At 43.8% G+C, this 25262-nt stretch overlaps 1 protein-coding gene and 1 long non-coding RNA gene across 3 annotated transcripts in view; one reads left to right on the top strand and one right to left on the bottom strand.

Moving 5' to 3' along the window:
• The window catches only part of CLMN (calmin), a 75813-nt gene extending 73448 nt beyond the window's left edge, over positions 1-2365 (bottom strand). Inside the window, exon 1 of the mRNA XM_027638268.1 lies at positions 2207-2365. Coding sequence (XP_027494069.1) covers positions 2207-2288 — 82 coding nt within the window. The 5' untranslated portion in view covers positions 2289-2365. The remainder of the gene's footprint in view (positions 1-2206) is intronic.
• Positions 2366-7868: 5503 nt separating this feature from the next.
• Positions 7869-25262, top strand: part of LOC113944668 — a 28526-nt gene continuing 11132 nt past the window's right edge. The window contains exons 1-3 of one of the 2 annotated variants that reach the window (XR_003526751.1): positions 7869-7959; positions 13929-13987; positions 21046-21164. This is a non-coding gene — a long non-coding RNA (uncharacterized LOC113944668). The remainder of the gene's footprint in view (positions 7960-13928; positions 13988-21045; positions 21165-25262) is intronic. The other variant, XR_003526750.1, reaches the window with a different exon arrangement.

Here is a 25262-nt window from a genome sequence, read left to right as displayed (position 1 = left end):
CTGGGAAGCAGGGCCCTGCAGGAGCTCTGACGGTGCTGATGGAAACTGCATTGTGTTCACCTAGTTTTTCATCCCAGACTCTTGACTTTTTAGCACATCCAGGCTGTTATTGATTCTGCAACTGATAGGGAATGATACTAGCAGTGATTCGGATTGCATTGTTTTGAGAGGAGGGAATGAATTTTTAATTATAAAGCAGGAGCAAGTTTAATTACTACATACGAGCATGGAGCATATGCTGCCATTTTACAAGAAACTGTTCTGAAGAGAAGCACCATGCTCTTCCACCAAGCTCCCAAGCGACAAAAATCACACTCTCACGAGTATCAGACTCACCATCTGTAAAATGTTTTTCATCTCTAGAAGATAATGTGAGAACTATGTGTTACAAATCATACATTTTGTGACAGATATTATCACTTGCTTTGGAGCAGCACCTTAGAACAAGTGCTTTTTCTCCCCTGTAAGAGCTCACATGAGGCATAAAACTTCTTAAAACCCTACTTAGCAGTGCAACTCATATATCTCTCAGAATTCCTCTTGTATGGTAAGAAGGGAACAGGAGGGTTTTTTCATGAACATAATGTCATTCAAAGGAATTTGCTCTGTAGGATGACATTCTCCTACAGGACTACAGGAATTTTCGATAAGGCTGTGTGCATCTGTATAAATGAGTTCTAAGTTCCAGAAAGTGAAATTACTTTTAACTCCTTCTTCTACACATGACTGAGAGGCAAAGCCAAAAACCTATTACTCTTTTTAAAAACAGATTACTTTTGTATTCCTTTTCAAAAAACGTCCATGAATTAATGATTAAATCTGCTACAGTTTTGAGCAACAAGAGATCAGCCATGCTAACAACACAGAATAGAAAGAGACTGAGCCAAGAGTCAGAAATGTAGAATTACACTGTAATGAGAGACTGTCAAAATCCAAGGGGAGATCAACCTGGAATAAACAGCTCTTGCTGTACTCAAAATCTGAATTTCAGAGGTTATAATGATGCAGGTCAAAATGCTGTGGAGTGACCTTATCAGCAGCTAACGGCATTAATACAACATCAGAGCTCAAAGAATGGCTAATTTGACTCTCTTCTGATAAATTATACATCTTCTATAATCAATCCAAACCAAAACTAATTTCCAGCAACTGCACTGCTCTGACAGTAGACAGTGCCTTAATATAATTATGCATAGACAAGAAGAGATAATGACCTCTGATTTAAGTCTATTATTTTTATGGAACATAAAGATACATTGCAGTGTTATGTGAGATATAGATTAAGATTGGTATGTTACATTAAACAAATTGTTCTCCCATAAACCACTGCTGCTTTTTCCTCTTCCATCGATTCTTGCTGTCCTTGACAATCACGACGAGTTACCTAGTGAGAGGCAAACATAACTTTGGAGGAACTACTACTACGCTGACACCGATCTACCTTCAGACCCAGGTATTTGCATCCCTTCCGCCTGCAAAGCCTGTGGCAGAAGAGCATCTCGTAGACGATTTATCCAAAAGCTCTGTCCATGTTTATTCAACAGCAGCTTTTCAGAAGATACATTAAATCGAGTCCTCTGATAGCCATCTGCTTCCGCTCAAATCGCGCTGGTCCAGACCCGGAGCCATGCCCTGATCGTGGCCGAGTGACCCCGGATCTCCAGGTCGGGGCGGCGGGAGGGCGCCTCTGCCCGGCCCCGCAGGGACCCGGCACAGAGGCTCCCGTTACCCACAGCGGCACTGTGAGCCCCGCACCGCCCGGCCGGACAGGTCCCCCCGGCCAGGAGCGACCCGAGCCGAGCTGGAGCCTGCAGCCCCGTCCCCGACGGCGCTCGGGGGCGGCTGTGGGTGGCAGCGCCGCCCGAGGGGAACAGGGGCTGAGCCGCCCCCGCCGCCGCAGCATCTCCAGCGCCCGCGGAACCCCCGCGCCCCGTCCCTGCCCCCGGCCCGGCGCCGCTCGCCCCAGCGCCGGGGCTCCCCGCGCCCGGACGGGCCGGCGCCGCGCTCGGGGGAAACTTTGGCCCCGCCGACCTCCTCCTCCGGCCCCGCGCCCGCGCCGCCCCCGCTCCGCGGAGCCGGGGGAGCCCGAGCAGAGCGGCCCGGGGGCCGGGCGGGGGAGGCAGGAGCGGCGCGGGGAGCAGCCGGGGCAGGTGAGCGGGGCGGCGCGGGGGCGGAGGGAGGGGTTTCTGCGGGGGTGTTGGTTTACCTTGGAGGTTCTGCACTCGGATGTCGCTGATGTGCCCGATGAGCTCCTCGCGCTGGAACCAGTCCCACTCCTGCCCGGCCATGGGGACGCGGGGCCGGGGGTGAAGGGGGCGGCGAGAGCCGGCGGCGCCGCCACCGCAACCGCCGCCTCCACCGGCACCGACGGCGGGCGCGGAGCGGAGCGGAGCGGGCGGGGGGGCGGCCCCTCTCCGCGCCGGCTGCGCCCCGCCCCGCGTCCCTCCCTCTGCTCCCGGCGCGCCTCCCTCCGCCCGGCCGGCCGGGAGCGCCGGAGCGCTGGCGCGGGGCGGAGCGGGGAGGGGGTCCGGCAGTGCCCCCCGCGGGCATCGCCCCGCCCGCCGCCCCTTGCTCCCCGCAACGGCGGAGGCCGCGCCCCCACATCGCCTGCGCGCCGGCCGCCCCCTCGGTCGGGGACCCCGCACACAGAGCGGCTCCTGCGCGGTCCCGGGGGGCTGCGAACAACGCCGAGCGTGTGTCCTGCCGTGCCTGGGGACTGGAGAAGGGTCAACCCTAGAATAATTGTCATGCAGCCACGGCAGCGATGGAAGAATGAAAGTATGAGCAGCAGAGGGGCTCTCCTCGTGGGGATTAAATCAGTGCCATTATACACTAAAAACATTTATACTTGCATACTGATTTAGCTTGCTCTCGCTAGTCCGTCTGGGCTGTCAGATTTCCTTTGAGGTGAATTTTCACATTGGATGTCTTCATTTACACCTTTTTTCATCAAACTTGGACAGTAATCGTTACCAAGGTTCTGCAGTGTCACTAAGAGCTGTTCTCTACAAACCTGGTGAACAGCATGAACATTTCCTTTGCATATGAGGCGTTTCATTACAATGTACCACTATTTGTACTTACGTGCCTGTTTTCAAACCATGACGACTGTATAATGTAAACAGCAAACTTTGACACGATCTAGTCAGACCAGTATAGCATCAAGAGTTAGACTAGCAGAACACACAAGCCGAGATCTACAAAGTTAAATATAAACAAACTGGGATCTAGAAATTGTGGCTCTTTCAAGTTGGAAGTGTTTTTGTGATCCCAAGCAAACACTTATTCCACACAACCAGTTGTTTCGCCCAGCTCAGGAATGCAGTGCTCTTCCCACAGCCTGCTCTGGTGATTTCTCTATTACTACTCAAAATCAGATGGAGATGGTAAGGAGGCAAAGTCATCCCTTTAACATCTAATAGGGATTCATCACCACTATAACATGCAGCAGTCAGCTATCCTAAAATGTGGTCTCTAACAGTGGAGCACTCTTCAGCTGCTTATATACCCAAACTGGAAAGTTTTGCATAGGTATAAGGACAGATGGATGCCATGACGAAGAGTTTATAAACCTGACTGCAAGGAGCAGAAAAAACTGCTTGTGAAAAAGAAAAAGCGTCTCAACTCAGATAGATCTGCAGAAATCACAGTGCTGTGCTTTGACTTCATTTTGCACTGGGAAGACCTGTTCCAGGAGTTGTCTGAGTGGGCTGAATGCATCAGTACCACATTTAGAGGTGGAGCTGGAAACTGAGCCAGTGTGGCTGTGGGAAAAATAGGCAAATGACTTCACAGCATCAGTGAAATAGTCTGCAAGAGGTGGCTGGAGGTCCCCAATCCTCGCTGCAGCTCGAAGCAGGACTACTGCCAGTGCCACATGGGGACAGCTGAGGCTTTGTCCCCTTGTGTGTGGGCACCCTCCAGGAGCTGGAGTGTCATGAGCTCTCTAGAGAGCCTGTCCCAGTCTGCACTGGCCTGCTCGTGAGACCTCTCAGTGGCCATTTGCTCTGGTCAACATGCCAGCTGGAGAAAGCAGTATAACATGAGGGGAAGGTAAATGAATGAGGAATAATGAACCAGTCTGCAATCTTCAGCAGCAGACTCCACCACTTCTCTGGGTGCCCTGTTCCCATGCTTGACCACCCTTTCAATAAAGACTTTTTTCCTAATATCCAATCTAAACCTCCCCTGGAACAGCTTGAGAGTATTTCCTCTTGTCCTATCACTTGCTACTTGTGAAAAGAGAATGACCCCCACCTGGCTATAACCTCCTTCCAAGTAGTTGTAGAGAGCAATGAGATCTCCTCTGAGTTGCCTTTTCTCCAGGATAAATACCCCCAGCTCCCTCAGCCGCTCCTCATACAACTTGTGCTCCAGACCCTTCACCAGCTCCATTGCCCTTCTCTGGATACACTCCAGCACCTCAATGTCTTTCTTACAGTGAAGGCCACAAAACTGAACAGGATTCCAGGTGCAGCCACAGCAGTAGCAAATACAGGAAGATGGTCACTGCCCTGGTCCTGTTGACCACACCATTTCTGCTGCAACTCCTCACTGCCAGCCCCACCTGGGGTGTGATGTTGCAGCTGTGATTCATTGTTCTTGCATATTTTCCTGGAATTAATTACTGCCTTCACCCTCCTTGCTATCCTCATGCAAGAGCTGCCCAGCTCCACTGTCATAGTGGCTGAGGGTGCAGCCCATGCACCTGACATCTCCAGGCCTGCCAGGTGGTTGCATTCGACCCGCACAGCCTTGGTCTCAGAGTCAGTCTGGGTTTAGGATGTAAATGATTAACACTGTGGGCACAGGGAATTTATAACTTCCGCTTAGAGAGAGGAGAAGGGCATTAAACCTTTCTTACCTGGGAAAGCACCTGCTCTGTGCTGCCTTGCCCTCTGAAGGCAGGATGGCACAGGTTGATGTGGTGCAGCAGCAGCACAGGCTGCAGCTGCCTGCTCTTCCTGCACCAATGGAGGCGAGACTGTCAGCACAGCAGCCACCCCTTCTCCTGTCAGAGGGTCAGGCCGGACCTCAGCAGGGGGTTCAGGTCCATCTGCCAGGTCTGACCACTCTAGTTTCTAGCCCCACACATCAACATAAGCTGCAATGACCTCATCTTAATACACTGGACTGCAAGCTGCTGTGAATGAAAGCCCCAGTCCAGTTTCACTTAGCAGGTGTGCATCTCTGTCCCAGGAGGCAGCAGCCATGTCACCTGCATTTGTCAATCCGAGACTTTCAGATGGCTCTTTAGCACCTTCACCAAACTAACTTTGTGGTTAGCAGAAGGCCTCATAGGTAGAACCTCCTCCTAGATAATTGTAAAAAAAAATGCCATATATGCAGAACTAAGTGCTCCAAAATGGAAATGTAAGCCTCTAAAATTGTAAGGACATTAAAAAATTGTGAGATCCAAAAGGGCATCCTTTATAAACATTTTTCTTTAATATTTTACATTCTTCCCTGCAAGCTGGGATCTATGAATCAGCTCAGCAAGAAAGTATGAAATCTGAGATTCTCACATAAAACCAGTGTTACTTGTCATAAAATCTGTAAATGCTTGTGGGAAATTATCTGTGAAAATGCTATATGCCTTCTAAGAAGTAACTGATTGTATACAGTGAGGAGTAAAGAACTCTTAAACAAAGAGTGATTTCAGATTTTATTAACAAAGTCCACTTGCCTTTTGATGTTTAAGGACTATTCTATAACTGAAAAAGCAGGTTACATTTAATTAAGTCCCTTGGCTCAGACTTGTTACTTAGGGCAACACCGTAAACACTTGGCAGAGACTCTGAACTATAATAACAAGTTTATTAAAAATAGAGTTTGGTCACATATGAGAAGGCAGGGAGTCTGATAGGAAGTTCATGGGGAACCTACCACTGTTCTGCATAACCTTCATCTTTTTTTTTAGTGTATGCAGAATAAAGATGTTAAAAATCTTTTCATTTCCCCCCCTTTGCATATCTTACCTGTGAGTGATTTAATAAGTTGAATTCACAGTTTGAGAATAAAATCTCTACTTGTAGATTGTGTGATAGTAGGAACAAAACAGCCAAATCCTACAGCTCAGCTTTGTGACTGTCCAGATGGAGGGTGTCTAGTGGCTCCTGCTAAAATGGCAAGGGAAGGTATCTGACACAAAGGACACTATTTCTGAAATTAAGGAAGATATTTATGCCATTGTAGCTAAATTGCTTTGCCTTTATAAACAGGGTTCCCCATATGAACACTCATTCCAGGAATGTTTTTTTTTCGGGCTTTGTTTAAACCAGTTCCAGACCAATGGTAACCAGAAAAAGATGTTGTCTATCTTGCAATAGGTACACTTGTGTGAAAATATTGTGCATATTTAACCCAAATCTCAGAGAAGTGTAACTTCCTATCCCTAGCCATCCATGGCTGCTTTGGCCAAAGAGCTACAAAACCAGGTTCCCACTGATCCTTCCTAGATCTCCCTCTGCCTACAGTCCCAAAACATCCTTGTTGAATGCCACAGGTCTGCGAGGTGCTTCTCTGCCCACGACAAATAGTGTTTTGGGAAAGGTCATGGGCATTTGGGTCCTGCCTGCACTACTGGCATAGTCCTTGAGTATTTGCATGATCTTATGGCTTGTTAAAGATGCTACAGAGAAGGTGAGAATCTCACTCATTTTTTAATCCTTTTAGTCTTTCTGAAGTCTTCCAGAAAGAGGATGGAAAAATCTTACCCTATAGCTGAATGAGAAAGAGGGAGGAAAGTTAGAGCCTGTAACGCAGGAAAGTAATCCACATTCTTATTTAACTCTCATGTTTTACAGATACATTACAACCTGAGCTGAGTGGTGACTCATTTTCAAGGCAATACTCATGCCACTATAGGTCTCATCAACATTTTATTTTCCTTGCTTAGCCCATATCTGAAACACCAAGGAGTGCCAGCCATGAGAAAAGACTCATTAGCTCTCCCAGATGAGTAGGTAAGTGAAGATTTCATTTCTATTACCCTGTCTGACAGCAGCCACCCCTTAGTCTGGCTCCTCTGCCCACACACATGTAAACAATGGGAGGGGTACCATGTAAAACAGACTTTCAAAGCAAAACACCGGAAAAGTCAGGAGAAAAAAAGACGGTCTAATTCAACCAAGTAAACAGGAGATGCTCAGAAAAAGGTGCGAAAGGAACGAGAGATATTGTAATAAGAGGAGGAAGTCAGGTCATGTACAAAAAAACCCCAAATAAGTTATGAAGTGTAAGTACTTTATGACTTCTTTAAAGGCAAAGGAGAGTACTCTAAAATGTGCGTTCTGCTTCTCCAGCCAAAGTTTGATAACAAGCAATGAATTAATTTATAAAATTTATAAAGTTTATATAATCAATAAAATGAACACCAGCTTAGAATTAGGAGTGCCATACCCTCTTGGTCCCTTTCAGCTGCTAAGAGAGGAAGAGGGGTGGTGACTCTTGGCCCTGCCTCAGTATACCACTGAGCATAAGTACAAACTCTGGATGTTGATCAGCCTCCCTTCCATTACTCTGTTGTGTCTTCTCCTTCCTTGACTCCCAGAAGACCACCATGTAGGCCACGCTGATGAACCACACTGATTAACCACACTGATTCACAATTGTTGCCAGGTGATGGCAATAAATAGACTATGGAACTTGCTGGAAGGTCTCTATGTGCTGTGTATAAGTTTCATCACACAATCCATCAATAATGCCAGGAGTTACAGTGACTTCTAACTTGGAAGCTGAGTTTGTTTTATTTGCTTGCTACCAAGGTAAAGTTCGTTTGAACCAACTTAAAAGCAAAATACACTTGCTGTTTTCAAGACTTGGCCTTTTGGGGTGATGGTGTGACATCACAGGAACAGCTTCCACGTGCAAGAGCTGTGGAGATGAGGTCCTCCTGGTGGGAGCAGGGTTGTGTGGATCACTCTCAGTCCTTTCTCTGTTGTTTTTTCATTCGCTTTGGTAAGCATGGTTTATTTTAAGGTGTGATTTATTGAGAACGTGAATGCTTTATTTGACAGAGGCAATGGGAAAGGTCCTTCCCTGGCCTTCAGGGTGGTTGTCTTACGTTCAGTTTGGTTTTGTGCTGTTCTTTCACTCAGATGGAGGTTGGAAGAAAAGGAGAGTAGTTATGTAAAACTCATTTGAATATTATGTACTTGTGGAGCTGATTTGTTTCTGTTGCCATGAGCATTTCATTCAAAATCTCCTCCCTTACTAGGGCAGAACCCTTCCTTGATTCAGAGAGGACTTGACGTAGCAAAAGCTCCATGCAGTTTTTGGAAACTTGTTTGTTATTTTCCCCCTTTATTCCCCTTCTATTTTTCCTCTGTTTCTGATGGATGCAGGATGCAGTTTTCTCATCCATGTGACAGGATTGTGTAATTCTGCCCCTTTGAGCCTGACTTGCTCTCAATCATCTGTGACCAACTGAATTCAGGACCTTCAGATTCCCTTCTGTATGCTCCAGCACGCTTTGAAGATTTGTTGCCCCAGTAGATACTGAACAAAGGTTACAATATTTACCAGTAAAGGAATCACTTTTCCGTCGCTAGATGTTGTATAGTACTCTAAGGGCCAGGCAAAAGACCCAAGAAGTAAGGCTTTCACCTTGAGAGCATCCGAGTGTCTCCTAGGAGTTTCCATCTCTTCACGACCTGCTCCCATAACGTGAGCTTCATGGTTTCATCCTATCTGATCCCCATGCAAAGGTAGAGATGCCAGCCTGGTGCAAGCAGAGCCTCGAACAACAACCCAAGAAACAGAGGGGCCTATGCTGTGTCAGGGCTTACTGTGTGAAAGGAGAGAGGGACAGCAGAGCAGTGACTTGGTGTGGTGGGTATCTCTGCAGATCATGATGTCTGACAGTAGGGTCCACAGGGCTGTGTAAGCTGATGAAGTTGTGCAGGAAGAAGCAATCCAGCTGAAACTTGCTCAGGGCCAGCCCTCTCTGTGGCACCATGTTCAGCTTCAAGTGACCCTGGCTAGACAAACTGCCTTCTTCTGCCTGAATTATCTTGATTAGAGAAACTTTCATTGTATACCCTAGAGATACAAGTCAAGACCTCTGCAATAATATTCACTGGCAAAGACTATTTCTGAACATAACTACAAATATTTAATATGGAGTAAATTATAAATCAGCCTGCTCCAGCACCAACCAGAAGTGAATGCTTCAAGTAAAAAATGGAGATTGCCTGGTCTGTTTTTTACCCCATGAATATTAGGATTGGAAGCAGAGCAGTAGGTAATTATTAGTGTTCAAGCACTGCAGTTGCAGATGCTATAAAAATAATGCTAACATTGCTGGCTTTTATACATAGATTTCCATCTGCAGATTTCAAATCTCTTGTATATTGCAATCTTCTGTAATTTCCTGGTATAACCTGTCCGAAACAAAAACTACAAACCCTGAAATATTATTTGATATTTTAGAATATAACCAGTATATCTTTGCAATGAAATGTTTGTGGAAGAATGAATTATGTGTGATCTATTCTGCGTATTTCATCATAGTAACAAAATGAATGAGTTTTTTAGAAGCCAGCAAGCAAGAGGGCTCCTTTTGAACTGCCTGACCTCTTTCACAGCACTGGAGATATCAAATATTCTTCAAATGCAACAGTCAGCTAAACTGCCTGTCGATGCAGCACCCTACAGGAGTAATTAAACCTTTCTTCTATTTGTTTGTTTCTGTTTGAAGAAGGAGTTTCAATTTTACATCCAGTGTGAAGTCAGCTTGACTGTGAAAGAGATGTGGGAAGAGATTCCTTCCCTGGCCTTCCCAAACAATATTAGCTTTGGAAGTAAAGTAGCAGAAATATATAAATGCTTCAAATGGAGGGCCTGTTCCCTGTAGCTGATAAATAAACTGAATAATTTTTTGAGGTAAGAAGTGGATGACTCTGATGCATAACCTGCCAGGCAGAGGCTTTTGCAGTATGAGATGCACTAATGGTTCCAAGCCCTTTCAGAGCAGGCATTTTCAAACCTTACTTGTATTTCCCTGAATATTTAATGTCACAGTTCTGCCAGAAGCCTCTGAAAATAGGGAGAATTAAAACCCGTCGGTCGTTCCATAGCAGCAGGAAGTCGATGATTTAGAAAGTTTCTCTGTACTATATTTCAAAGTGTGACCTTGAGGAGCTCTAGAAATGTCAGACATGTCCTTGTGGTGTCTGTAGAGGCAGTTTAGAAGTCATGGTTAGTGATACTTCACCTGAGCATAGTTAACTGCAGGCATCTGTCAGGGTTTAGCAACCTCTGACCAATATGTCATCAAAGACTAATCACTTTAAAAGTCATGTTAGAGAACACACAGTGGAGCTTTTGCTTAACCAAGTTTTGATGTCCCCCTGCTTTGCTGGGGTCAGCAGAGCCCTCAGGGTTGGTTTGGAGAGCAGCACTCCAGTGAGGACATGTTTCTAGTGAGAGGTGGCTGCCTGCTTCCTTCTCATCTGTTCCCTTTTCCACATACATTTCCCAAATGAAGATCTGGCTTTCAAACACATTCTTTAAACAGAAACGCCTGGAAATAAAACAAAAAGTGGTCTCTGGCAGGTGTGGGTCACCAAAAAGATCTTTCTGTGCATGATGTGTAGGTATTTGTGTGTGCACGAGCATAGAAATGCAGGCTGAAGTGATAACTTGCCAGTGGTTCAGCATGGGGATTTCATCAAAGTTGCCTCTCCCCACGTCCAACCTCCCCCTGCATCATCCAGTCACACCTGTATCACAGAGATGAGTTGAGGAGCTAAAAACTGGATGGATTTGTATGTATTTATTCATTGTTTTCCCATGTCTAAGTGCTTCTTTGTAAGAATGAACAACAGTTAAAGAGGAAGGCAAGAGTATGAGCAATCATCACTTGGCAAATATTATTAGGTCAGCTTTGATGGAAATATCTATACTTTGCTTCTGAGAGAGGTTCAGGAATGCATCCATTTATGTTGTAACTCCCTTGACTTGAACTGGCAGGTGATCATAGATATCATAGTACAAATTTCAACTGGTGTAATTTGAAAAGAAAGCTCGGAGCTGGAAAACACTCTAATTCTTCTCTTAGAACTGCTAAAAAACCCATTTGGTGCAATCTCCTACCTCTCAAAACCAACACAGTAGTAAGTGATATGTTTGAATGGAGGTCCCAACAGCAATTACTGTTTCCAATACTGAGAACTGTTGAGGTAAAAATGTGACAAATCTCCTAGCTTTGTTAAGATCTGATAAGGCTGCCAAATTGCCCAAAACTTGAACAATCAAGGATTTTCTTTGTTATAGCTCATGTGTTTTTATACAAGTCAATGGCTTATCCCATTTGATCCAAATGAACTTTTGTGGGAGCTTTTCGAGATTCCAGGATGAGGTGAAAGTGTGACCACATGTCATCATGCTGGAGAGTTCTGCCTTTTGTATTCAGTGATTTTACCAGCATCTAAAAATCATATTGCATTTTATTGCTCAACAGGTTTAAAAATATGTATTTGTCCAGGAGCTCTTTCTTATGATCATTGGTGAGAAACACCACTGAAGCGTTTCGTGAAGAGGCAAAGCACTCGGGGCTCTGCATGCATACGGTTAATTTTCCTCTTAAGAAGAAAACACCAGGCCCCAAGGCTTTTTTAAATACACTGGGGAAAAGAAAGACAAAAACCAATGGCCAGAAGCTGAAGCCAAGATGAATCCAAATGAGGAGATTTTAATAGTGAGTCAGTCATCCAGAGAAATGATGATTTGCCAACTCTTAATGTCTTCAGAGAGGGAGCATGCCTTTCTAGAAGATGTGCCATACCCATAGTACAGTGTATTCAAAAGTGGGTTAATTGAGTGAAGTATAATGACTTGTAAAATAAAAGCCATATCAGAGGATCTGTTTAATGGTCCTTTGCCTTTAGTTTTGTGAGGTTTATCTTAAAAGGGTATTGCTTTTCTTTTCATTTTTCCAGCTCTTACAGAGACTAGCTCAAAGAGTTTTAATTCCATTCCTTACAGATGTCTACCTAGGAAAATGAAGCCATTGAGCAAAGCAAAAGTCATAAGAGCAACTATGAAGTGATAACAGTATGCAGTTAGTGCTCAGCCAGTGGGAACTAATTCACTCATTCACAAAGCTACAAAGCTGCCGTCAGACGGCATTTTTTGTTGCTATCAAACGGATTGTGATTAGATCCACTGAGAAAGGTGAATGGTTTGATAATTATAATTTAATCCTCTTCTATCAATTCAGCAACACATTCACTAAATCATGCAGTTCATTTTTTGTGACATTATCTGAATTTATAGTCAAAGCTATTACCACAATGTTTGAAAATACATGTTGCTAAATATTTTTTGTAGCACAGTTCATACCTCTCTGTGTATCTAATCTGTATGGCCTCTCTGCCACAGATGTGTATAAAATAATCTGTGTATGTACCTATAAATACACATATATAAGGATTTAATGAACATGGGAGTCAGCAGAAGTGTCATTGTTGGAGCATGAACATGTGAACATCTGATTTGTTCAGCGCTGTTTCTGCCAATCATGTACATCCATGCACAAGAAGCCACTGCCTCGTGCTCCTCTCATGCAACTTCACGAAGACTTTTAACATTGACATGGCATCATGGAGAGGCTCAGGGAGTCAGTGGGTACCCTGCTACTGAGTGATACTTGTCAAGGGCTCATCTTCCCCATTTAGGTGTGTTCTGAGTGTTAAAACACAAATAGTGACACACCTGAAGGATGTTATCATTGTCATCATTCACTCAATTCAGAGCACCTGAATCTGGAAAATCTGGACATTCATTTGTCTTTGGCTGTAGCATGGGGCATACATGATCATGTGTAAGACACTTAATTTCTCTGAATTCAGGACTGAATTTACAGGACTGGATGATCTTCATTTACTGTGCCCTACTTCTACCAGTTCTTATAAGCTGCTACACTCATATGTCTTCATGTGGAAGAAGTTTCAGGAAAGCCATGTGGTTTCATTGTTGCCTGTATTTTGGCTGGTAAAAGGGAAGTAACAGTGATCAGAGTTTTTATTTGTTCATATTTTGGGGTAGGGTATCAGATATACCTGTGTTCAATTCTTTTTTATGTGTTCTTTTTGAGCAACTCCGTTGGTACTGCACATGCTTAACCCCTCTACCCTCACCAGGAATGGTTCCAAAGTTCTTAACCAAAGGCCGTCAGTAACCTCTCCAGATTATGGAAAGGGTTGCACATCCAGTATCAGAAATGCTCAGGCTTCTTGTCACTGCTCCTGCAAAAGATATTTGCTCAAAAGCCCCTTTTCCTGCTAGGGAGAAAATTTGAGCGAGGGATGAAGTATGTTTTTGCTTCAGCAGTAGAGGAAGAAACCTAATAAAACATGCTTCGGTTGTATCCTAGAGGTGAAAGTGCAAAAATGGAGAGGGGGGGATAAAACAAACAAACAAACAAAGTAGTGCTTATTGTTTTGAGAAATCTCATCATCTCTGAGCTGACTTCTGTGATTTTTGAGCAGCTGCAGGCACAGGGTTGCTCTGCCTTTCCTGCACAGCTGAACAGATGATACATCAGTTTTAAATCAGTTCCCAGCTGATAGGGAAAGGATTGCAATTTGCTTAATAGTGCCTTTGCTGCAGACAAGTAGATGACATTCCTGAAGGAAAAATATTAGGAGCACAGCTATTTTCCAAGATCGAAGGAGACAGGCCTGCAGACATCAGTTATATTTGGGAGCACATGTTGTGTGTGTGGATTCCACCCTGGAGCAGTGGCCTTGAGTGCACAGCCGCAATCAGTGTCAGCTCTCACCTCATGCATTTTATGTGCTGTAAAAGCCACAGCTTTATTCCCACCCTGGTCCTCAACTTCTAACAGCTCCTCTTTCTCAGAAAGCTGGAGTAGCAGCACACAATGCACAATATAACACCTCTCTCCCTGTTTCTTCCCACAGACCAGCCATTGAGCACTGGTCAGGAGCCATTAGCACCCAGTTTGAACACAATGTAAATTGTATGAGAACTTATTGTTTTTATAAAGATCGCATGCAATTTGTTGCCAAGCAGCCTCCACAAATATTTAAAGCCTGCCTCTTTGTCCACACAATTTTTTCTTAAAAAAAACTAACAAAACAAAAATAACAAAAGCTTTTACTTTGTGCCATAAAGGCTGAGACATAATTAACCTCTTCCTGCACAGGAACCAGACACTGGGATGATGGAATTATTGACACGTGCATGTGTTCCATGGGGATGATGCTGGAGAGGACTTGACTTGGAGGCTGGCTATGTATAAATATATGTATTACTATTATACATTTTGCCAGTATGAAGTAAATCTTCCCAATTCCCCCTTCTCTTGAGAGGTAACATTTTTTCTGGCTAACCCTGATGTAATTACCTGATTTCTAATGACCACCTCCTCACCACAAATATCTCCAGGGTTCAAGCCCACCTAGGAAGAACAGCAACACTTGATCATGTTTTCCTCTCTCCTTCCATCCCTTCTCCTGTTGTTCATATCTAAACACATGCCCAGCTGCTCTGCTGAATCATCAGACAGGAACAATGTCCATTCTGTCAAAATGTTATAGGAGTGCCAGCTCTAGATTTCTCCATAGAAACTTGGAAGTAGACAACATATTTATAAATACTTGATATTATTTTTACTCCTATCACACTTCAGTTTCACCAATATGAGTTATCAGACAGTTCCCACTGTCTGTGGGAACAGTGTCCAGACATGGAGCTGTCTAGTTACACAAGAATTATCATCAGTATCACACAGGACAGACCTCATGAAAAAACAGACCAAGTATAAATATAATGGCTCAAATCCCAGCTGTTTTTTGTAGGAGCAAGCCTTCATACAGTACATACCTTTGTGTGTGCAACTGCAATACTCAATAGGAGACAATTCCAAGCCAAATGAAACTTGTGTCAGTGACTTCAGGGTGTGATTGCAAGGAGATGTCTGTGATCTCTGAAGAGTCAGGATTATGAAGGTGACGAGCATGGCCCTAAGAACTTCATCAAAAGTTTGCCATTCATTCAAGCCATACATACCTATAACATAAGAGAAAGACTATTTCCAGGACATTTTCTGCCCAGCTGTTTCTCATACTTTATTTCTTATGTTCAGGGGTTATTCTGATTTTTGAAACCAAAGTTTCACGCTTAGAGCAGAATCACATAAATGCAATCTGAGTTCCCTGAGCTTGTAATTTTTAATGATACATCTCATATAAGTTTTAAATCAGTTCCTCCAAAATTATTTCGGAATTACCTGAACTGCCATTTAGTGTGGCCTGACCTATTTTTTGCTAGGCAAACTTTAAAACTGGTTGGAAAGTATCCCCATTTTAGCAATGACCTTATTATTTATAATCAGGTCTTGATCCTATAATATCTATTAATTATAATAATTTTCCTCAAAATGCTACTCATCCACACCTTCATAAGGACATAATATCCTGCACCTTGGCTAACTGAGACAGAACTGAAAGATCTTATCATGGCTTCTTATGGTGGCTTTCTATAAAAAGCTAATGGGTCACAATGGGATTATCAGGTTGGTAACATTAATTATATGCATAACTGTTTTCTGCATCAAGACATTAGTGTGTAAAAACACAAACAATTTTTTAAGATTTTTCTTGCTTTTAATTGTATTTACCAACTGTGATTTACTATTTTTCCTTCTGGGTGAATCAGAAGATGCAAGAACCTCTTGCCAAGCAGACATGAATGAGTCTGCCCTGTGTCAGAAGCCTTCCTGGTTTCTTGAACAAAGATTGGCATAAAAGCTGACACGTTATTTGAATGTTGCTTCTGATTTATTTTTTTTTTTTGTTAATGCTAACTAATGTAATTCTGAGTATTACTGCTACCTATGCCTTTTCAGGCAAGATGTTCTCTTCTGATATTACATGATGGGAAAAAACAGTGCTCCAGCAACAGCCCTGAGCTGTAGTTAGCTTTGTTATATCCACCCTATAACCCTTTGGCTGTCAGCCTGGCTGCTTTTCTGGGAGAGTGGTCTTCATGCTAGCTAAAGATCACTTGTTTTCTCTTTTCCTCTTCTATTTCTCCTTTCCCTGCTCTACACATGCACACACACTTTCCCTGGCTGGGAATGGCCAGGCCAAGCTGGCGGGAGTCCTATGGGGACTAGAGGACATGCTGTCATGAGGAGAATCGTCACACGTCGACTAACTCAGAGGACAGGTCTCCACTGGGCTCTGTGCTGTTTGCAGACATCACAATCACGATCCAAGGCCCGTTTCAGACAAGAGATGGGACTGCCTCCCTGTAAAGGTCCCTTCTGGCCCTAAAACCTGCAACTCCTTAAGAAATGGCTTGTACTCCAGTCGGGGAGTTGAAGATGAATGCCTGTGTGTGTGGTGGTTAATGTGCCGTCTGACCGTCACGGGAAACATGAACCGCAGCCAAGAAGCACATTTAAGCCCCGATGGTCGATAGAGAAAATCTCTTTTAATGCCCGTGTGTGCGCACCCTCCCTGGTTCGGGGGCCGGCCGGGGGCGGCTCCGCGGACCCTCCGCAGCCCCCGCAGGCTCCACTCCGCGGGCAGCGCCGAGCCCTGGGCACCGCTGCCCTCTCCTGGCGCCTGCCTGCATCTCGGGATGCTTCGGGTGGCCTGTGCACGCTCTAGGATGGAGCACCCGGGAGTGGGTGGAAGTGTGAAAGCCACACCACCGGGGCACACGAGGAACGGCGCAGAATGAGGTTTCCCAGTTAGAACCCAGCTCACCGGTTTACGAATAACTACGGATGGATGTTAAAGACAAAGACTGCGGCAACACTCAGAAAGATGGTTTTAGTGCTTCCCTGCCTTAGGGGACTAGTGCCACCTGTGCTCCCCTCCCCACCTTCTTGCCCTCCCCAGCAGGACATACCAGGGCAACCCACTGTCCCGCACTGAGAAAGGCAGTGAATAGGAGAGCTTTTCATTAGTCAGAGCCCCTAATTTGAGGACTGTGTGAAGCATTTCCCCTTCCTGTAGTTAACCCAAAACCTCTAACACATGCACTACCAGTCTCAGTGGAAAACAAATCACGTGTTGAGTGTTGCAATGTTCCACTGAGATTTTGGGGAGAATTTGTCAGGCCAGGATCATAGAGATACATAGGGCCTTTTTCTTATCTCAACTTCGAGCACTCATTTGTGCCTGAGTCAAGAGAGCATAAAGCTCTGCTGCCCATGTTTTCCAGGTGCTTGACACAGACGCCTTTGCCTGTACCAAGTACATGGAACTCAGATCAGGGCACTGCAGATTGGTCCCCTGTGCTCATCCTCTGAAGGGCAGGGCTTTGATTTTTACCACATCTCTCCCTTTTCTCATCAGTGTCCATTCCTGGGGAACTTCTGAGGGTACAGGAATGCTGCACACCTGCAAAACAGTTGGTGACTTCTCTCCGGCCAAGCCCATCTTCAAGGCTCCTGCCTGGCCTGGGGCAGCTTTTCCTTGCAATACAGGGAATAAAACAAAAAGAGAGACGAAAGTCCCTCATGCCTGGCTCCGGCCAGGGGTGGAGCCACAAGAACAGGAGCAGCCTGTGCATTCGAGAAAAATCAGAGGAGAAGGCAAGAAAAGTCACAAATATGGTACATGGCTCTTGAGAGCACCTCACACCCCTAACCTGTTGAGTGGTAAAAGAAATGTTCTCCGTTCCCTCTGGTTTTATTTTCTTTCTCAGGGAACTTCACATAGCTAGAGGAGGAAAAGAAAAATAACCTTCTTAGATATTATTTCAGTACTTTAATTTCTGTTTCAAAGAATCCAATTTATTAAGCAGCAGTACCTGAGATTATACTCACCAAACAAATTCTCAAAGGAAGCCTCACCATCTAGGTGTATTTTTCATTACACAATAAACTCTGAACTCTACCAAAGGTGTTTTCTCATAATGTTAAACTCAGTGCCTGACAATTATTGTCCAGCTCCATTTGGTGCCAGAAGTGCATTCAGCGAAGAAGTAATAAATCCTTTCATGCTGTTTAATAAAACGAGAAAATGTGTTGCTCACACTTGGATACTAGACTTTATTACACAAACACAGCTAAAAAAATAAATGGAGTATTTCCTGTTTAGAAGTGCCTACAAGTCACATGATGTTGATTTTCTCCAGGTGTCACAATTCTAAATGAAATTTTCACTTAAGTTATTCTTAAAGAAGTGAGTTATTTCAAAACGCAATAATCAACATGTTGTTAAAGGTGCAAAAACCATTGTAAAAAAACCCCAAACATTCAATGTGCTGTAATGAAATTAGATGTGGAACACTGCGGTTGCCAAATTATACAAGATATTTGTGAGACGCTTTGCCATCCACTTGAGTGCTTTTTTGACATTCCACTGAGAGAAAAAAAAAGCAAGGAAAAATCCTATGAGGTCTGAGAAACTCTTTCAACTCCTCGGTTGATTTTGTCTCTTTGCAGGGATCTGGGGTTATTCTCTACTCTGGTGGCCTGGCCTTGGTTAGAGGTGCCACTGTCATTGTAAAATAAATGCCTGATATAAATAGATGTCTTCATCAAGGTGCTCAGCACTGAGTGGAAACAGGTCCTTAAGCAGGATTGTCTGTTCCTTCATTTTCACTAATTTAAATGAAAAAGAAGTCAGCCACACATTGTCTTTTAATGGGTGAATCCTACAGTTTTGGATGTGTTCCATGCTGCTCATACTTGCACGGCCCATGTGAACCTCATGACGCTTTGAAGAACGTGATGAATATCTGTCATATATGCTTCATTCCTCCTGTCTCTTGCTTTCCATTTACAGGCTTGTGTGGGTGAATCTTTCCCCTTTGGGGATTCAGGTGGGGGGCATTTAGAGGTGCCCGATAGTCTGTATTTCTGTGGGAGACAGCAAGATTAAAAAGGGCTCCTAACATTTGGAGCTAGAAGTGCTGAGCATTAGGATGGGTCTTAGATCTTGCTGGAGTTTCTCCCACAATTTCTGGACAATGACCAGAGCGGAGACTTTTGCCCAGAGCAGTTCTATCCACACTGTAAATTCTTTACAGACCTGAGAAGGAGGGATCTCACTCCAAAACTTCAGACGTCTAAACACCTTCTGAGCCCCAACCGTCTGTTATCTCTATCCATGATAATGTTTTGATATACCATTATATGAACTTAGCATTGCCTCTTTTGTATTTAATAGCTGAAATTGTATCTCTCTTCTGTTAACCTCTTGTCCTGATCTTTTCCAGTTTAAAATGGCTTACATCACTGGGGTTAATAACTCCTGTTGATGTTTCTTATAGAAAAAAGCAGATCTCTATCATTGGGTAGCTCATGTCTTCTCTGCAGAATAACTGCAGCCTTTATAGCCTTAAGAGGCACTGACACTGCACATCTGTGAATCTTCAAAGAACATCATCTCCTTAGATATCCTCCAAAAATCTCTTCTGCCTGAAAGAATGACTCAGAGATCCACAATTTCACACACAATGGAACAGATCAGAAGTGACTGCAAAGACTTTCCAGATGATGTAACTTTGTAACAGGCTTCAGAGCACATGAGGTTTCCCTACCAGCTTGACCAGCTGGTGATTCTGAGCCACCAGAAGAGGCAGGATCACCCCATCCCCTCACACCACCATTTTGTGAGCCAGTGCCTGCCACCAGATGAGTCAGGGAACACACGCATCTGAAAATGATTGGGTTTTGGGGGGGATTGTTTTTTCTCTAGATCAGTTTGCTGATGCAGTTGGCCAAATGACATGGTTGGTTGCTGTGCTGGGGAAGCATGTCAGGGAAAAGAGGTGGGACATGCCTTTTTAATAACAGTGCAGTCATCAGATGGCTGGAAGAGCTTGTGAAACCATCTAGCGTGGTGTGCATCTCCCTGGGTTCTTTCCTCCCAGAAGCCTCAGTTCAACATTGCATTTAAATGACTGAATTTCAAGCTCATGAGTAGTTCCCAAGGCATTTCATATTTAATTTCAATTTAATTATATTCTTAAATTCAGTGATAAGCATTGATTTACTTGCATGTGCAGAGTTAGGCATGTGCTCATGTTCTTCTCAGGAGGAATATCACAATTGCGTGTATAGAAAGTAATTGATTTTTCATAATAGGTGATTCCAGTTACAAATTTATTTGCCTCATTAGTTGAGAACTGATTTATTTACTCTTTCTCTTTACTGACAGCAGCAAGTTTCCTTCCACCTGGGTGTAACTCCAGGACTCAGAACTTTCCATTTAATTCCCTCCACAGATTTAGTCAAACACTCCGTTACCAGAGTTGATCTTACAAGAGGGTTTTTGTTGTTTAAAAATTTCCAAACACAGCAGGCTCAAATGTAGGCTTTTAAATCTGCATTTCAGCTCCTCCATGTACTTTGGGGGCTGTGAGCTTCCCTCATCATTTCCAGTGAGAGATAAAAAAGAAAACCTCTGAATCTCTCCCTGTGAGTGTAGGGATCAGAAGGGCTATTTCACAGCATTCCTTCCTCCTTGTTGGGCGGTGGGGTCATGGCACAATACAAAGAACATCCCCATACCCTTGTGGGGTCAGATGAGCACAAGTGAGATGGGGAACAGTGATAATAATAGAAAAAGAAAGGTGAAAATAATTGGGATTTAAAACGGATTTCAAAGACACTCCAGGAATACTAACTATTGAGTATTATGCAATTAAGTGGAACCTACTTGTCTACAATATATTAAAAAAAAAATAGGTCTGTCTGAGTTGAAGTGTGATGCCATGCTGCTTACATTATATATGAATAGTAATTGGAAACAGGACATCTGCAGAAATTAACCATTAACTGTTGAGCACTAAAATCTTTAATTGAGTTTGTAAGCCCTTAATGGCACAGGTAACCTTAAACATAGCTCAGTGCAGACACTACCTGGTTAACACTGGTTAATAACTCTAACAGCTGATAATATTTCACACCCATGAGAGCACCAGATTAGCAAGAGACTTGGTGGAATGAGCTCAACTCACCACTCTTTTGGACCACAGACATAACAGCTTAACCTTTCTGAACTTAACCTTTCTGCTGTAACTGGTATTTTTGGGTTTTCTTCCTTCCAGACCTGCACGTGATGAGAGCACCCCTGCACGTAAGGCTTGGTGAACTGCAGACAGCACCGTGTCCTTGGAGCACTTCACAGCAAAACAACGGATGGAAGTGATGGATAAATCCACATCAGGTGGAAGGGCTGGAAGAAGGGGCTATAACTTGAAGTCTCCTTGGCAGGGAGAGACACTGTAAATTACCCAAGAAGGGCAAAATCTACCCCAAAGTATCTGTGGGAGCTGAGGAGATCAAAGCTGTGAGGAACAGCCCACTACATGCTTGGCTGAAGATTCATGCGTATATCTGAACACCACCATCCTCTACCATCAAACCACGTGTCCAGCAAACCCTGGGACTCTGCAGCCCAGGCAGCCCAGCTCAGAAAGGACAATTTCAAAAGTGTAGGTGGTTTAAAGTGATTACTGCAAGGACCAGATCTGACAAACAGGTGAAAGGACAGTTGTTGAAAAAGCACGTACTTCTTTGTCAGCAATGAAAAGTAAAACTTGACAGGTGGATACATGGGTCTAACTTAGCACTGTCAGCTTTAGGTTTCCTAATAGAGAGGCATGTAAACAAAAATACTTTGCTACTGCCAACTTCTAGCACATTTCTAATCAAATTAATTCTGTTCCAGAAGAAGTATTTATTTTATTTAAAAACAACAAAAACCCAAAACCTCTAGATGTAGATTGAATCAATTTTTGAAGAGATTCAGAAATCTCAACTGCAGACTTGTTTTATTCATAGCACAAGTATGTGCCACATCTCCTCCAAGGCTGGAATTTATCTGGAGAAAACAAGGTAATGTTTGCACCTCGGGTTGTCCTGAGGGCATCCCTGCAGAACCCAGGCAGAACTGTCACACACTGCCCTCACCCACTGTTGGTGAAATCCCAGGAGCGGTGATGAGAAACGTCTGTGGCAGACCTGCCTCTGCAGCAAGGCATGCTGCATTGCCAGCATCCTGGAGGATGTGCTGCTGAGAGGCCAGCCCAGACCTGTCCTGTCACTGCAGGCTTTCTGTTGGCTGGGCAGGGGTGCAGGCAGCAGCACAGCCCGAGAGAGCAGGTCCTTGCCTTGCGACAGGCAACTGCTCTTTTATGGTCATGACCTGCAGTGTGTGACTGAAGCCAGGAAATGAAAATCACCTTCTTTCTCCATTTTCTCATTTGCCTTAATAAAAAACCTTGCTTGTTCCTACGAACCATTCTTTTTTAAGATTTTCATTAACAGTACTTAACATGACAATGACTTTGATGATAATAGCCCGTTTTTCTGGCTGCTTTTGCGGTACATGAAAATTCACGATAAGCAGGCTCAGATTGAACCCTTTGAGTGAGCGGACATCTCTGAAACCACTTTAGCCTATGCACTTATGATAGAAATTTTCTAGCATTTTTTGTAACTACCAAAGAGTTTTGCTGACCAAGATAAATAAATCAAAAACCACAGCTCTGTGCAATGTGGGGTTTGCATTTAAAATAAATCTCTCTCCAATGCAGAGATTTAGTCCCTCTGAGGCCGCTGTTTTGTCACCTTTTACAGCCTTGTCTCCTAGGCACCCTCAGAGTTTACTGCAGCTGACATGGCTTCCTGTGGACTTTCGCCTACGCGCTGCCCTTAGGTACCTGCAGGAGTTGATCACTTTGCAGCCATTACTCTTTTCCTATTTTCCCATGTGTTTTTATGGCAACTTGTGGTGATTTTCTAGACTAGCTGGGGTATCTGGGGCTTCTTTGTGCCTTTGTTAGATGTTGTGTTTTTCTTTCTTTTTCCCCAATGGCAGTTATTTTATTACATCCCAGACTACGTCTCCAGGCCTTGTGCTCTGGGATTCTTGTTTGGTTTTCTCATGGAGCAGCCTTTTTCCCTTACCATTTCCCTGATGCCTTGTATTGCATTTTTATTACAGCAGAGGCTGTGTCTACAGGTCCTTCAGGCTATTTGTTCTGAGACTTTTATTGGATTCTCAATAAATATGTTTGCCATTGGGGGTCCTTAGCTGGTTTCCTTACCTATTTTTATTGAAGCTGTGCTTCCAGACAAAATGTTAACCAGCTATTTCAACAGCAATCTGGTTTCTCTTCTGAGCCCTCGCACAGTTTCTTACATGTTTGCATTGGCTGAGTTACATCTCCTCTTTTTTTTTTTTTTTTTTTCTTTTTTAATGTTCCCTCATGTTTAGGACCTTTTGTTGATGCAGTCTGGGTGCTTTTCTGCAGCTGTCTCCATTTTACATGGCAGCACAACTATAACTTTGTGACAGGCAGCAGGTGGAATGAAAACTGTTCTCAGCAAAATCGAGAAATCCTCAGCTTTGGGTAAACAAAGACAAGCAGGTCACATTCCTGCAAAAAGCTGCTCTTTGCTGAATTGACCTGATGGTTTTTGCTTGGGCAAGCCCTGCTCCACTGGGGTATGTCAGGGTGCATCATCTTCATTAAGAGGGATGGATTTGGTGTCTCACAGGCTGGTGGGTTTGTTGTCCTGGGGAAGGTCCTATGGGGAAACAGTGACATACCCTTGCAGACACATCACCAAGGCACTGATGCTGGAGGCTCCCAGCTGGCCCTGTCATGAGGATTTTGATCCAAATTTTGACAGAAATTCCCATCCAATACTTGGATTAGTCCCGTTTCCATGGTTATTTGTGGTATCAATATATGCAAGTTAGGGAGCAATGGCATTCTCTGGAGAAGCTCATGTAGAAAGAATGATGTGAGAGTTTAGCTACACAGGACAGGAACAGCACTCTTTCCTCCCCAAGGGCAACAATTGTACCCCTGTACTAGTCCTTTGGGGAATGAGGTTGTGGTACAACTACCCAGTGTTCACATCATGGAAACCACTGCCAGGGCTTACCCTGCACTCCATCAGCATGCTGAGGCTGGACAGTCAAATACTGATGGGTAATACTGGAGAGAAAAAAGTCTGTCACCAGCCTAAACTTTATTTTTAAAGTAGATTTTGAGTATTTCACCGGTTTTCTATTTTTAACTTGGGTGAAAATCCTTATGTGAACATCGTGTATGTGTACTTTTTTGTCTCTAACTGCCCTTCTCATAGTAACTTTTGAACTCACGGACTGGTTTCAACCAGATTTCACCAAGAAGAAGAAATCACAAAGATAGGAAGCTCCTGCAATTTCTATACTAAATAAGCAGCTGGGTAGAGGAGAGATACCAGAGAATCCACACAGGAAAGAGCCATTCTAAATACTTTAGCTGCAGGAAAAGTTTAGATCACAGTTAATGCTTTATTAGACATAAAAATCCACCCATCGTTTAAGTTGTCTTTCCCAGATGAAGAACATATCCTGTGTGTAGTAAAAGGTAATTCTGATTGAGCTTCTTCCAGTGCTATGGGCATTCGTAAAGTCTTCTCTCACAAACATATGCTGCTTCTTTAACTTAATACAGTTTAAAAAAACCCTAACAACACGATGTAAATTCACTCGAAACCAGGATCTGCTCCTTATGATAAAGATAGACATGGATATTTGACTAGAGCTAGTTATAAGGTTGTTCTATGGTATTTTTTAATCAGTAGTCTCAAAAATATCAATAGATTTTTTTCCATTTAATGTGACACATATATTAATAACCTTATTTTTGAAGGGACTATTTGTATTTTAGGACCAGGGAATTTGTCTCAGAACAGTGAGACACTGATGGAAGAGAAATGAAGACAGGCCACATCAGATGAGTCCAATGCCTTACCTGGAAAACCATTTCTCCTTGAGCATGAAGCTGTTTTCCAGGCATAGAGAAAGGTGGAAGTGTCTAATGCTACACTATAATTTACCTCAGAAAGGGAAAACTAGAACACAGTGAAACTGATATCCTTGACATGCCTGGAGTCTACAGGTGATCTGACTGAACCATTCTCAGGTCAGCAGTGAGACTGGAAGGATCCTGGGGGTCACATCTGCCCAGATGAAGCTACTGGGACATTACCAATAGGAAAGAAGCTCAGTAAAAAAATAGTAATTTATATGCCTGTTTTACAAACAAGAAAAGAAATTTGAACTGATAAACAGAAATGTAAACAGAAGCTGTAAATGCTTAGTTTTTATCCACTGTATTCAGATCAACCAGAACTCTGGATGAGCTGTTGGAGACTGCTTGGCCCAATAAATTAATGGCTCTTCAACATTTTGCCAGAAACCCTGTTTCTGCAGAAGCCATGGGCTTGATTCCTTTAAGTGAGTCAGAAACCAGGTTTGTTT

The sequence above is a fragment of the Corapipo altera genome, unplaced genomic scaffold, assembly GCF_003945725.1.
Source record: "Corapipo altera isolate COAL_440 unplaced genomic scaffold, ASM394572v1 23, whole genome shotgun sequence".
NCBI classification, from domain to species: Eukaryota; Metazoa; Chordata; class Aves; order Passeriformes; family Pipridae; genus Corapipo; species Corapipo altera.
The sequence above is the reverse complement of the archived record's forward strand: the minus strand, read 5'-3'. Positions and strand labels throughout refer to the sequence as shown.